This window comes from Elgaria multicarinata, chromosome 1 (genome assembly GCF_023053635.1).
Source record: "Elgaria multicarinata webbii isolate HBS135686 ecotype San Diego chromosome 1, rElgMul1.1.pri, whole genome shotgun sequence".
In the NCBI taxonomy this organism is placed as follows: domain Eukaryota; kingdom Metazoa; phylum Chordata; class Lepidosauria; order Squamata; family Anguidae; genus Elgaria; species Elgaria multicarinata.
In genome coordinates this window covers 2522690-2538168 of record NC_086171.1, presented here as the reverse complement: position 1 = coordinate 2538168, position 15479 = coordinate 2522690, and the positions used below count along the sequence as shown (strand labels likewise).

The following is a 15479-nucleotide window of genomic DNA, read 5'->3' as shown; positions in this document are numbered from 1 at the left end:
AACCTCCCTAGGTAACTGGTTCCATTGTCGTACTGCTCTAACAGTCAGGACTCCTCTGAGAGAGGCTCGAAAGGCGGCAAAAAGGGAGACGGCCTTCTCAGTGATGGCCCCCAAATTATGCAACGATCTCCCCGAAGAGGCCCACCTGGCTGCAGCATTATTATCTCTTCAGTGCCAGATTAAGACCTTCCTCTTCTCTCAGGCCTTTGGCAGCATGTAATGAGGTTTTAAACAGGGCCTGGATTTTCTTACTGATTGTGTAAAAATTGTTTAGAGATATGAGTGTCTGCCCCTGTGTGTACTGTCTGTTTAAATGTTTGCATGTATATATTTTTTATACTACATATAATGTATTTGTAATGGTTTTTAATCTTTGCAAACCAGCCCAAAGAGCTTTGGCTATCGGGCATTATAGAAATGTCATAAAATAAAAATGAAATGAAATCTCTTTTCCTCAACCCATCAGACGTTTGATGGTTCCCTGGCTTTTGTGCAGCTGTTGCACCACCCCCTTCTAAAAAGTCCAAATGCCTCTCCTAAGGCTCAGTTATTGGCAGGTGGAGCTTTAACTTTAGGGTGATGACCCTATGGAAAGGAAGACTGGGCTCCTGTATCTTTTAACAGTTGCACAGAAAAGGGAATTTCAGCAGGTGTCCTTTGTCTGCATGCAGCACCTGGTGACATTCCCTCTTCATCACAACAGTTAAAGCTGCAGGAGCTATACTGTGACCAGATTTAAAAATGGGCAGGGCGCCTGCAGCTTTAACTGTTGTGATGAAGAGGGAATTTCACCAGGTTCTCCATATATACCTTACAGGACTCCTGGCCCCCACACACACTGCCGGCCTGTTCATGAAGTATTTCCAGGACCTTCTTTGGAGAAGAAAGAGTCGGAGCGCCTTTGATTTGGCGTGTTCCGAAGTCGCCGTGGCCTCTCCCTTTCTCTCCCTGCCTTTAACATCTGTGCAAGAAGCAACCACTGAATAATGAATGTCAAACACACTCTCTGAGCAGAGGAGATGGGCCTTCCTTCGCCTCACGCCCATGCACACGTGGGCAGCCAATGGCCCTGTAGCCCAGGGAGACCAAAACGCCCCAAATTGGGACCGTAAGTAGCTGTGCCGGGGTCAGGTGTGAACCGCTAACTCCATGGGGACGTCCAAGACCCCTTGGCTGAACATAAGTTTGCTTTCGAAGAAAATGCAACCATTTTAATTCTAAGGCAAAACATGCAGAGAGAGCATCCCAACCAATTAAGACTGCGATCCTACGTGCCCTTCATAGAATCACAGAATAGTAGAGTTGGAAGGGGCCTACAAGGCCATCAAGTCCAACCCCCTGCTCAAGGCAGGAATCCACCCTAAACCATCCCTGACAGAGGGTTGTCCAGCTGCCTCTCAAAGGCCTCTAGGGTGGGACAGCCCACCAGCTCCCTAGGTAACTGGTTACCAGGGAGTAAGCCCCACTGAGCTCAATGCCAGGTTTCATCTTCCAGGGTTTGGTCCAATGAATGCAAAGGGACTGGAATGAAAAACTTCCTGACTGTTAGAGCAGTATGACTATGGAACCAATGACAATGGAACCAGTGACCTAGGGAGGTGGTGGGCTCTCCCACACTAGAGACCTTCAAGAAGCAGCTGGACAACCATCTGCCAGGGATGCTTTAGGGTGGATTCCTGCATTGAGCAGGGGGTTGGACTCGATGGCCTTGTAGGCCCCTTCCAACTCTACTATTCTATGATTCTATGACCTAGGGAGGTCATGGGCTCTCCCACGCTGGAGGCATTCAAGAGGCATAGATGCTAAAAAGAGAAATTATTATTATTATTATTAAAACTATTTTATTCTTAAAATCTTTGCTCAACGTTTCGGACGTATCGTCCTTTGTCAGGAGCTATAATAAAATATACAATTCTTTTAAAAAATAACAAAACAGGAACAACACCCATGCATTAATGAAACATTTCATGTAGAAACCCCAGTCGGCTATCAGGGATGCTTTAAGGCGGATTCCTGCATGGAGCAGGGGGTTGGACTGGATGGCCTTAGAGACCCCTTCCAACTCTACTATTTTAGGATTCTAAGAAAGACCAGCCAGGGAAGCAACAGCGTCCTCCTCCCTTCATTGCCCTCAGTAGCCTAAACCGGGCAGTGAAGGAAGGCAAAGGGGACAGGTTCGGCTATTTCTCTGCCTTCCCAATTATAACAGACGCTTTGGCCTAGTTGGCATCATTTCCATAGCTGGCAACCTGGCAGGTGAGATGGGCATGGCTGGGATGCCCATGGCTGGGTTCAAAATGGGTGGGCACTTAAAAAGCGGTTTGCCTGAGAAACACTTAATTGCATTTATATCCTCCAAGGAACCCAAAGCCGCTTACATGGTCCTCTTCCTCTCCAACTTATCCTCACAACAACCCTGTGAGGTAGGTTGGACTGAGAGTCTGTGACTGGCCCAAAGTCACCCAGCGGTCACCCATGACCAGTTGGGGACTAGAACCCAGATCTCCGGACTCCCAGCCCAACACTCTAACCACTGCACCACACTGGCTCTCCTTATGACCTATGGATAAGTTCATGCAGAGCTCAGGTGTTCAACTTTGAGCGAACACTGGGATGGACAACATCTGGCCCTCCAGATGTTTTTGACCTATAACTCCCTTCATCCTTCACTGTTGGCAAGGCTGACTAGGTCTGATGGGAGTTGTAGGCCACAACATCTGGAGGGCCAAGCTGATCCCTCATCTAGCAGACCAGTTCTTTTGACACTTCATGGTCTTGAAATCGGGCTTTATGGGAGAGCGCCCAGAGCTCAGCAGCAGAAGAGCCCAGCACTTATGCCACATGCAGAAGGTCGCCGGTTCAATCCCTGGCATCCCTCCAGTTAAAGAAGAATCAGAGACCAAGTGATGGGAAAGGTGTATGCTTTTAAAACCAAGGTAACGCCTTACGTCTAAATAAGCATGCATCAAAGTGGAATTTCTCTGATCTTCTTGGATACTCTGTGCAAAGTGGAAAGAGCAGCCCTGTCAGGGCCAGGGTTGGGCCCTCTGCAGCACTAATGCCCACCATGCCATCCTCTGATGCCAGCTCTGATCTGTAAATGCGCTATCATTTTTCTAACAAGCCATTAAGTCTCCAGTAGTTCCTCCTCCCAAGGAGACAGAAGTTGCAAACAAACCAACCAACCCTGTTCCGGTTCCATTTCAGGAAAACGGGCTGCACGAAATGGGCTCTTTGAAAAATCTTGCCATTTGGGCGGGCTTTCCCCCGCCCCTAGCCCCAATACCCACTTCTGCCTTTCACGCTAAGAATTAATTGGATTATTTAGCCAGCAGCTGGAAGAATGACGAGTCAGCACTAGCATTGTGCAAAACAAAACAAAATCACAATCACGTTCAAGCTCGCGGATATTTTGAGTTGGATTTGGCTGTGAATTCCTTTAAAACAATATGTGTGAGCCTTGTTTGCTGAAGGCTCGGGGGGGGGTAGGGGGGTGAGGGAAGGCATGGAGTTGGGGGGAGGCACCTCTTATTACTAGACCCAGTTTAAAGCTGGTGGGAGTCGCCTCTTTTGAGCACCCCACCCCACCCCACCCTGAATGGCAGCATAAGCCTTCCAAAGCCAGGCTTGCTGCTCCCAGCGCCAGCCTGACCGCCAGATGCTGGAGTCAGCGGAACCATGGCACTGGGGCAGGAGAGAGTTGCCGGCAAACTTGCTAGGGTTGCAGTTCCAGCCAGGGAAAACACAGGACGCTCCACCCACCAAACATGGCTGCTCTGCAACCTCCATTCAACCTTAATTCCTGAGTTAAAAGAGGATCTGAGTTTCCAGATGGTGATGATGGTGGTGGTAACAACACCAGTGTTAACCATGTGACTAATTAAATGTTGGGGGGGGGAATCTAAAGATACTCAGAGTTCCAGTTATTTTAGATCCCGTTACAGCCCATGATGTCGCTCCCTCTAACACTAGCTAATTTGGGTGCTTCTGATGGAGGGCTCTCAGCACGGCTATAGCTGCCCTTGTGCAGCTGTTCCGACTTTGGCTCCTCGACGGATTTCCTGCCGTACCAAAAAAAGATGGACGATGCGTTGGGGAAACTTGGGAGGGTTACAAGAAGAAGAGACCATCTGGAAGCAACGCCGTAGAATTCTGTGGCATCATCAAAGCCTCATCTGGCAGCACCAAGAGTCTCTCTGTCTCTCCGCGGTGTAGTGGTCAATATCTCATAGAGGCAGCTGTGTGGATCCAGCGCCAGCAAGCCAGTTCTTGGGGCTTTCTCTCCACCAGGAGCAGGTGCTTTGTAAAGGTAATGGGTCTTGGTGGTCCATTTAAGACCCAGGCACCCTAAAATAGAATCCTAGAATCCTAGACTAGCAGAGTTGGAAGGGGCCTACAAAGCCATCGAGTCCAACCCCCTGCTCAGTGCAGGAATCCACCCTAAAGCATCCCTGACAGAGGGTTGTCCAGCTGCCTCCTGAAGGCCTCTAGTGTGGGAGAGCCCACAACCTCCCTAGGTCACTGGTTCCATTGTCGTACTGCTCTAACAGTCAGGGAGTTTTTCCTGATGTCCAGCCGGAATCTGGCTTTCTGTCACTTGAGCCCATTATTCCATTGTAATACTATGCACTACAATGAGGTGGATCCCTGCATTGAGCAGGGGGGTTGGACTCGATGGCCTTATAGGCCTCTTCCAACGCTACGATTCTGTGAGAAATAATATATTATTGCTTGGAAAATCCATCCCAGCCCCTCCCAGCTACTGTGAGGACTGCAGCTCAGCTCAGAGGGAACAGCGTGGCAGGTGACATCCGCGTCCCTGCTCATCAAAAGGCCCTGGAACAACATCCCTGCAACTCTTGGCTCCATTACACCACTGCTGTCTCTTAAGTCACAACATCGTTTCTCCCTTGCCTCCCCTTTTGCCTGGAACCTCACGGCAGCGGAGGCTGGTGGCTCCGATGTCAGTGGGGCGGTGAATCCATTCCAGGTTCCAGTCAGAACTCTAAAAGACCGACCCAAGGTGCTTGGACAGCTCCTTTAGAGTTCTGACTGAATGAAACCCAGAGCAGATTCATCGCCCCATTGACATCGGGAACACCGCTGCCATACGGTCCCATCTTTGTCTCTCCTTTCAAGTCCATCCCTTGGCTGTGTCCTTCTTCGCACGCCAAAGTCCTCCTATGAACCCGTCTGTGCTTTGGGACCCTCAAGGTGGTTTTACAACTAGCTGCTTCAGGGTATTTATCCCAAAGAATCTCTTGAGTGTTTTAGCTGAGCCCCTAATTCCCTTCTTCGGCCCCCTCTTGTGACACCCCCTCTTGTGACACCGCAGGGAGTTATGGGGCCCATCCCCGTCCATATAGCTAAGACAGAGAGAATCATAGAATCATAGAATAGCAGAGTTGGAAGGGGCCTACAAGGCCATGTAGTCCAACCCCCTGCTCAATGCAGGAATCCACCCTAAAGCATCCCTGACAGATGCTTGTCCAGCTGCCTCTAGAAGGCCTCTAGTGTGGGAGAGCCCACAACCTCCGTAGATCACTGATTCCATTGTCGTACTGCTCTAACAGTCAGGAAGTTTTTCCTGATGTCCAGCTGGAATCTGGCTTCCTTTAACTTGAGCCCGTTATTCCGTGTCCTGCACTCTGGGAGGATCGAGAAGAGATCCTGGCCCTCCTCTGTGGGACAACCTTGTAAGTATTTGAAGAGTGCTATCATGCCTCCCCTCCATCTTCTCTTCTCCAGGCTAAACATGCCCAGTTCTTTCAGTTTAGTGCTAGTCCTTCTCCTGAGACGCAGCAGAGGACAGTCAAGAGCGCTCCATTTAAACCGGGGTTCCTTTCCTTGCATTATGTGAGGTATGTTTTAACAGCATGTTTTCGTTGGGCTGATTCACACAGATACGTACAAGGCTAGCTGCGAAAACAACATCTGTCCAGTGCTTTGAAAGCTTTGTCCCTGCCCTGGGGATTGTGATGGTTGCTTCACACATGCAAATGGCCTGAACTGTATCGCTATTGTGGCAGCGAAGCCTCTGACACTGATTAGTTGAGATGGCCCCAAAGGCACGCATACATCCCCAGTGATGGACACCTACGGTTGTTGGACTACAACACCCATCTTCTGAGTATCTGCTCCGCAGCTAGGACTGATGGACATGCAACCCAACAGCATCTGCAGAGCCTCAAATTGCCTTCCCCTGGCCAAGAGACAGGAAGATAACGAGGAAGGGGGCGGGGCTGAATTTCCCATGCAGTTGCATTGATGGATTGATTTGTGTTGCTGTTGTAAAACTCCTGGAGAATGTTATTTTAGGAGGTGCTTCAGAAATTGAATAAAATAAAATAAAAAATGTTCATTTTACCTCAGCAGTCAATTATTCCCACACTATTATCTCCCACCCTAGAGGCCTTCAAGAGGCAGCTGGACAGCCATCTGTCAGGGATGCTTTAGGGTGGATTCCTGCCTTGAGCATGGGGTTGGACTCCATGGCCTTGGAGGCCCCTTCCAGCTCTGCTATTCTGTGATTCTATGATTCCATGGCTCCAAGCTCACTGATTGCAGCATCAAGGAACTAGAAGGGATCAGTGGTGTGTATGTGTGAGAGAGAACTCATCCATGCTCTGGACGTGAATTGAAATCTTCCAGCCAGAGCTGTTGGGTCAACAATTCTCTCCCTTCCCCACAAGGGATGGAGGAGACGGTACATGGTGGGGTGGGCAAGTCTGTGGCATTGGGATGGGCTACCAGGTCTTGGGGAGGGGGGAGTTGGTCAAGCCATCATCTTCCTTTAGTTCTCTCCCCAGCAACATGTGCTGCTTATCAAAGGATTCCGTTAGTTAGCCTGCATCCAAGAGATCAGGCGTGAGGAACCCATGGCCCCCCAGATGTTCCTGGACTACAACATCCATCACCCATTGGCCATGCCAGCTGGGGCTGATGAGAGTTTGGACTCCAGCAACGTCTGGTTCCTCACGGCTGGTCTTGAGGACATCTGTGTTGCTCTTCTCCATCAATGTCTGGGAGGACCCTGACCCAGGCTCCAGCTTGTGGAGTAGAGAAGAAAAGCCCTGCTGGATCCTAGAATCCTAGAATCCTAGACTAGCAGAGTTGGAAGGGGCCTACAAGGCCATCGAGTCCAACCCTCTGCTCAAGGCAGGAATCCACCCTAAAGCATCCCTGGCAGAGGGGTGTCAAGCTGCCTCTTGAAGGCCAAGGGCCCATCTAGTCCAGCCTTCTGTCCACACAAGCCGACAGTCGAGAAAACTACTGACACCTGGATGGCCATGAACTTTAGATCAAGCTCCCCACAGAAGCTAGTTCTTCTGGCAGGTCACGGAGTGGCCACAGAGGCTGGGAGACACACACACACCCCGTTCCCCACTAAACGGATAATCCTCCTGGCCGAAAGGGCTGGCAGGGCTCCTCAATTCTGCACGTGTGCCCAGGTGCACTGGAGGCTGGTGGCGAATCCGCTCCAGGTTTCCACCAGAACCAGTCAGAACTCTGAAGGAGCTCTCCAAGGTGAGTCACAAGCGATGAAAAGTGCTTGGATAGCACCTTGAGAGAACTGACTGCAACCCGGAACGGACGCACCGCCCCACTGACATCGGAGCCACCGGCCTCCACTGCCCAGGTGCGTTGGGCGAAGGTTCGAATCCCTGGGCAGCCAGCTTTTATCTTGTCCTCTTGCCCTCTTTCTCCTAGCCCCTAAGAAGATTATTCCTCCTTCTCAAACGTTTGAATCTCTCAGTTAGCCTCCTACAACTCTGGACTGAGCAAAGTTTCCCAGGTCTTAATAAGCCTCCCCTTCGTTCCACTTTAATTATTATTATTATTTATTTATATAGCACCATGGTGCTGTACAGAGTAAAACAATAAAATAGCAAGACCCTGCCGCATAGGCTTACATTCTAATAAAATCACAATAAAACAATAAGAAGGGGAAGAGAATGCACCAAACAGGCACAGAGTAGAGTAAAACTAACAGTATAAAAGTCAGATCAAAATCAAGTTTTAAAAGCTTTAGAAAAAAGAAAAGTTTTTAGCTGAGCTTTTAATGTGCTTTATGTAATTGTATCTCAGCCTTCCCTTCCTCCGCTTTCTCTTCGAACGCAGGCTGGCCTAGCCTTACATAAGCTTCTCCTAATACTAGAACCGTACAGGGTCATACCCCATGACGCTGACGGGTGAGAGATTCAGGACAGATCAAAGGAAGCACTTCTTCACACAGCGCAGAGTTAAACTCTGGAACTCACTTCCACCAGATTTATTTATTTATTTATTTATTTATTTATTTATTTATTACATTTTTATACCGCCCAATAGCCGAAGCTCTCTGGGCGGTTCACAAAAATTAAAACCACAAAAAACATCCAACAGGTTAAAAACACAATTACGAAATACAATATAAAAAGCGTGGCCATCAGATGTCCTGATGGCCACCAATGTGGATGGCTTTAAAAGGGGGTTGGATACATTCCTGGAGGCAAAGGCCCCATCAAGGGCTCCTAGTCCTGATGGCTAAGTGCAACCTCCAGTATCAGAGGCAATAAGCCTGCATACACCAGTTGCTGGGGAACATGGGTGGGAGGGTGCTGTAGAACCATGTCCTCGGCTGACAGCTTGTTGGCCACTTTGCAAACAGAGTGCTGGACTGGATTGTCCTGATCCAGCAGGCTCTTCTTCTGTTCTTATGATGCTTAAAAACAGCCTTACACCAAATCAGCCTCTTGGTCCATGTAGCCCAGTACAGTCAACACTGACTGGCAACAGCTGCTCTCCAGCTGCTGCCGGTGATGGAACCTTGGACCTTCTTCAGGCCAAGCAGGAGCACCACCCTTGAGCTATGGCCTTTCCCCAACCTGGTGCCATCCAGGTGCGTTGGCCTACAATTCCCAGCATCCCTGGCATGCTGGCTGAAGATGATGGCAGGTGTAGTCCAACACAACAGGAGGGCACGAGGTTGGGGAAGGCTGGCTGATGGCCTCCTCTTCTTCACATTGGGTCCCTCCAGTCCTATCCAATGCCAGCAGCAGCAGTAGCAGCATTATCAGCACCACAACAGAGTGTGCCCCGAATGGCTTACAATAGGGTACAGTCTTCAGGGATCTCACAACGGCTCTCTTCAGCTCACCACTGGGGAGCACAGTTCTTAATCTGCCAAGAGCCCCTGCCCTCCTTCCGTAGAAGATGCCAGGGAGTCTCCCTGGCATCACGGGGGGGCTCTCAGAAAGCAGAGAAATGCTTCGCTTTCCCCTGAGTGCCCCCCAAACACAGCACAACAGGGATGGACCTGTGTTTCCCACCACCACAGCCCCTCCACGGCTCAGTCGGACATCACAGAGAAGACCCTGCATCTCCCCTTCAGGAGAGGGGCCGATGAGCTGGGCCGGCTACCAAGGACGCCAAACACCTGTGGCCCCCTGCCAATATCTCTCTATTGGGTTTTCTTCCTATTTAGCTCCAGAGAGTGGTGAACTGGGACGTGTGGCCACTCCTCAAGAGAACCCCAAAATGCCGGCTGCTGTGTTGACCCATAACAACAAACCCATTCCAGCATTTTCCATCTCAAGGAGCAGGTGTTTTGTACAGCTAACGGGCCTTAATTTTTAATTGGCCATTTGACCGCAAGCCGCCCCCAAATACTTTCCATTCGAACAGGGAACAATTGCCCCTGGGAAAATCCACCCCACCCCACCCCACCCCACCCTCCGCTACTGTGAGGATTGCAGCTAAACTAAAAGGAAATTGGGGATTCTGAGTGGGGTGACACAGCATTCCTCATCCCTGCTATTGCAAAGGCCCTGAGGCTTTGACCCTGCCAGCCTCTGGGTCCACTACGACACCCAGCCGGTGTTAACCTCCTTGATTGCTGAGTGTCCCAAGTGCCAGGGCTTCCTGGCTTCTCCCATGGCCCAGAGTTTAATTTGGTTGTTATTCATCTCAAGTTTGAGCTGCAGTACGTCATCCCAAGAGACAGAAGTGTGTGTGTGTGTGGGGGGGAGAATTACCACAAAAGCTGGGGTGAAGAACTTCACTCCCACAGCCCAGATCTGGCCTGCCTGCGGTCCCCAGAAGGCCACGCCCCCTTCCTCTGGCTCCACCCACCCACACCACTGGTCATGGGGTGTTTCCTGGCTTTTGTGCAGTTTTTTCCCCATTGTAATAGACTGAAAAGCCTTTGATAAAGCTTAGTTACCGGCAGGAAAAGCTTTAAGCAAAAACAAACTGCTATTCTGAGCCCGTCCTGGGGTTGCTTTCGGCCCTGACCGCTGCTGGACTGCAGCCTCTGAGGAATTTTCCAAAACTGAGTTTGACCCTCGGGCTGAAAAGGGTTCAAGAGCCCTGCATTAAAAGTAGCAATAGAACAGCGCCTCTGGAAATGTGCGTCCCCAAGCAGAGGGCGGAGGGGATGGCTCCTTTGGCTGTCGTATACTGCCAGTGTCTGCTGTTTGGAGATACAGTGCCTTTGGACGTGGAGGTTCCGTTTAGCAACCTCTGCTATGCTGTTAAGGCACACATCCACCCTGGGTCTGGGACATTGCCTGGGGAGCACGAGGAGGAGCTGGAGAAAGGGAGAGACGTATAAAGGACAGGAGAAGGAAAGAAGGCGCACGGGTGTGCTACAGTGATGTGGTGGTATCACGGGCTGGGTGTGAAGGACTCCTGTTCCTTCCACCCAGCCTTTCCTAATCTGGTGCTCTCCGGGTGTGTTGGACTGCAATGTCCATCGTTCCCAGTCATCATGGCCAATGGGTGGGCAGCAAAGGTAGTGGAGGAGGAGGAGGAGGAGGAGGAGATGCCAATGGCCCATTTAGGTCAGCATTCTGTTCACACAGAAGCCAACCAGGTGCCATCATGAGAAGCCCACAAGCAGGACATGAGCAGAGGAGGGCAACCAGGATGATCAGGGGTCTGGAAACGAAGCCCTATGAAGAGAGACTGAAAGAACTGGGCATGTTTAGCCTGGAGAAGAGAAGATGGAGGGGAGACATGAGAGCCCTCTTCAAATACTTAAAAGGTTGTCACACAGAGGAGGGCCAGGATCTCTTTTCGATCCTCCCAGAGTGCAGGACACGGAATAACGGGCTCAAGTTAAAGGAAGCCAGATTCCGGCTGGACATCAGGAAGAACTTCCTGACTGTTAGAGCAGTACGACAATGGAATCAGTTGCCTGGGGAGGTGGTGGGCTCTCCTACACTAGAGGCCTTCAAGAGGAAGCTGGACAAGCATCTGTCAGGGATGCTTGAAGGTGGATCCCTGCATGGAGCAGGGGGTTGGACTCGATGGCCTTAGAGGCTCCTTCCAATTCTACTATTCTAGGACTCTGTGACAACAGTGCCCTCCTGCCCATGTTCCCCTTCTCCATGGAGTCTCATACCAGGCCAACAGTCTGGCTGGTTCCATCTTGCGCCCCGCAGACCTCCATTGGAGCAACGGGGAAATGACCCCACTCCCCAGTCTGCATTTCACACCCTGGCCCTGCATCTGCATGAACTCTGCCTGGCATCCCATTTGCTGCTTGGTGCTGGTACAGCGCAGCCAAAAGACAGAGCTCAGGAACCGGCATACAGACCTTTATAGCTAGGCCTTCCACCACGTTTTATCCGTGCAAAGTGGTTCGCAGCCCACCTATTTCTCACACTCTCCACAGGCTTGCGAGGTCAGCCCGCTTTGTCCCCACTTTATGCTTCAGGATGAGTGCTTTTGCCCGCTGAGCTCATAGCCAAGGCAGGATTTGAACCCAGACCAAAGCACAACACTCAAACTACTTGACCACGACATGTGGCAGCCTTCCCCCCCCCCCCATCACCGCTGTGTCCTTCCTTGGCACGTACTCAAGGTTGCATCAGTCAATCCCTTTTCTCCTCTCTTAGGCCGTAGCTAGACCTAAGGTTTATCCCCGGGTTTGTCCCCGCCTGAGCACTGGACGCCCTGTGTGGCACTTAGATGAACAGGTTTGACCCCAGGACAATCCTGGGATAAGCCTTAGGTCTAGCTATGGCCTTAGTCACTGAAACAGGACGGGAAACTGTGCCAAACTCCCCTCCTCAACACACGTTTATTCCTTGACCATCATAATACTCCCGGCTTTAGCCTCATAAAATTTTCACCAAGAGCCACTGAGAGCTCACGCCTGCCTGCATAGGCGCACGCCTTCATTCTCTGCTGCGTGCTGGGGTTTTGGTGCCCCCCCCCGCCCCAAGAATACCAGATAGGCAGCTTAGAAATGTGTATTTGAATGATCACTACACGGCAGAACCATCGCAAAAGTCATGGAGTCTTTTACCAGGGAGAAAAGGGCCGTGCCGTGCCGTGAATCTACATTAAGGTTGTTCATCCTATGCAGCATCAACACTGTGGAGATTTACCTGAAGGCAAACCCCACGGAATTCAGAAAGAGCAACATGTAATACCGCAAATCCTACACGCAGTTACTGGGAAGCAAATCCTGTTGAATAAAGTGGGATCTATCGCTGACTAAGGATTGCCCCAGATCAGATGGTCAACGCCTTTTTTTTTTTTTAATCCACGGGTGCCCTTTGTTTATCCAGATTTATTTCAAATGACACAGCCCACCTTATCCTGACGTCTCGAGGCAAGTTGCAATAATACTACAGGACAAAACGGCACGCTGCGCTGGTTTGCGAGTTTTACACCGACTTAAATCAAAGGGGGAAATCCCAGCTCCCTGACGACATTTCTTGAAGAACCAATTCCTGCAGCGTTTAAGCGCTCATCCAGACCTGGGGTGGCAGGGTGGGGACGAAGGTGCGGCATAACTCCTAGGCAGCTCTGCCAAAGATCCCAGAGGTGGGAGTGGAGGTGGGGGACAGAAGCACTCATTTATCATTTGCATACATTAAGACGTTTAAATTTGGGAAATTGATCTGGCCTTGGGAACAGCCGGTGTCAACCATTTTTTCTCGGCCGGGTGGGCTGGGGGATGTGTCTTGGCAGAAGCACCATTTCAGTTTTTTGGGGGGATATTGGGGGCAGAGGGTGATAACCATCAACCTGTAAAGCTCTCTCCTTGGGGACAGTAAAGATTAAGATGCTAAAACAGCCAACCCCAAAACAGCAATAAGAAAGCAGTGACTTTAAAAAAAAAAAGCATTTGTTGTGAATACTTTTTACCCCATGGTGGATACGACACACACTATGGGCTAAGAAAGAAATGTTCCTTCATAGCAACTATGGCAATGTTTTCAACGCAGCTCAGCTAGCGACCCATTCGTATTAAGCAAAGGCTTTGCGCCTTTGACATGCACGCCTACAACATCGGGCCAGTGCAGGACAAGCGAGCGAGCTAGAAACAGAGATGGAGTATTCAGGTGTTGCTTGAAACGCAGCCCGACAACCTCCCTAAACGGCACCGGGGGGGGGGGCGTGGTTGGGGAACAGCACCACTGTCCTTGGGGATTCTTTTCTACAAGCGAGGACACGCCACCCTGAAAATATCTGGGGTTAAACAGGTCCAGGCTGCCATGAGGAGGTCTGGGCAGTATGAGGAGCCCTCTGTCTTGAGGGGCTGTCTAGAATAAGGAAGGACCTTCCTCACCCCCCCCCCACCCCAAAAAACAGGTGACATTCACAGGTGAATGCTGGAATCCTAGCTGGTATTCCTCACCAGAGTCTGCAGGCGTCATGCTCTCTAGAGCAGAAGCTGATGCAGGGGAAGCGGAAGAAAACGCAGGCCAAGCCTCCCCCTCCCTTAGCGCTGGGCAGTAAGGTCCAGTGAGCAGAGCATGACGGTTCCTCCCCCACCCACCCTCTTCCCAGGGAGAGGGAAGAATGAGGCCTCTGGGTTGTCACCCCCTTCCCAGCTGACCTTGGGGAAGTGGTGCTGATCCCCTCCCCATGGGGCTCTTTAGATTGCGGGGTGGGGGGGAGAGAGAAACTTTTCAAAGCCCCTCAGCCCAATTTGTGCGATGGGGAGGGGGACCATCCATCCCCTTTGCTTCCGCCATAAAGGGGTCTTCGCAGGGCTGGGGAAAGGGAGGCCCACTTGGAGGTCTCACTTCCCTGGGACCCTCGGGAAGCCTTTCTTGGGGGGGTGGGGGTGGAGAAAGGGGCTCCATGCCTTGGGGAGGGGAGGGGAGGGGTGAGCTAACCAGGGAAGGGGGGAGGAAGTCTTCCTGCTTGCTCCACATCCCGCGCACACCCCCTGGCACAGAACCAAGGCAAGGAGCTCCATTATCTGACGCACACACACCCCAGCCCTGCTCTGCCCCACAGCCTTCGCCAGGTTGATAGGGGGCCAGCCCCCCTCCCCAATGACCCCCCAGATCCACCCTCATCGCCTCCCCTTGTCTACATCCCTGGCCTCCTCCCTCCATCTGCATCCCCTGGCTTCTCTCTCTTTCTCTCCCTCCCTCTTTCCTTTCTCCTTCTTTCTCCCCCCCCCCCCCATGCCAGCCTCCCCTACCACCCCACACCCTTCCTCCCCACACATCCACACCCCGGCCAATGCCTGGAGCCGGAGGGGCCCCGGCGGACACTCACCTGTCTCAGGTGCCCTCCGGACGCCGGGCTCCTTGGCCAGCAGCGCCGCCGCCTCCGGGGCTTTGAGGGCTTCTCCGGGCATGGTGGGGCATCCAGCAGGGACTGTCGCCGGCTGGCACCGGGCGGGGTGGGGGTGGGCAGGGCGGCTGGACCGGCGCAGGGAGGGAGGGAGGCAGGGAGGGAGGGAGCTCTGCAGCCTCCCAGCACCAGGTTGGATGGAGGATGAGGAGGGAGGGAGTCTGCGCTGTGGAGGGGGAGGAGGAGGAGGAGGAGGAGGAGGCCCTTGGAGGGGTGGGGGCGAGAGGGAGGGAGGCTGGACCAGGCGCTGCCGCCGCCCGAACAGCGCTGTCATCCTCGTTGATGTCAGCAGCAGCAGCAGCAGCAGCAGCAGCGCAGGCCTCGGCTCTCGCTCGCTCTCATCCCAGCCCCCCCCTCCAGCCCCCCAGGAGTAAAAGGCTGGGTTTGGCTGTGCGCGTGCCAGGCACTGCAGAGGGAAGGCAGGCGGAGGGCAAGAAGGCTGCTCCCCCCCTTCCCCCACCCCCCCAGGCCCATTGCATCAGCCTCACCCCCCCCTCTCTCTCTTTCTAAACACCACCACCACCACCCCAAATTCCAAATCTCATTTCTGGAAGGGAAGGAGGGTCAGGCTTTGGGGGTGTTTTAGGCATTGCTTGGGTCTAGGAAAGGGGGGGGGTGTTTGGGGACCTGCCTACAAGGAGCACTGCACCTGAGTAACAAAGAAGGGCCCTCCGCTCACACGTGCAGCCTCAGCCTCATCACTATTATTATTATTATTATTATTATTAGATTTTTATTATTTTGTTATTTCTCTGAATGCTATAAGTCTCTTTCATAGGCAGGCAGGCACTTAGTATTATTGACATTTATATCCCACCTTCCTTTCAAGGAGACGAAGGCGGCTTTGTTTATTTATTTTATTACATAATCCTCCTCATCCTCCTCTCTGT

General features: G+C 51.8%; 1 protein-coding gene across 1 annotated transcript in view; it reads right to left on the bottom strand.

The window, feature by feature from the left end:
* Positions 1-14593, bottom strand: part of NACAD (NAC alpha domain containing) — a 63931-nt gene extending 49338 nt beyond the window's left edge. The window contains 1 exon segment of the mRNA XM_063147577.1: positions 14512-14593. Coding sequence (XP_063003647.1) covers positions 14512-14593 — 82 coding nt within the window.
* Between the last annotated feature and the right edge of the window lie 886 nt (positions 14594-15479).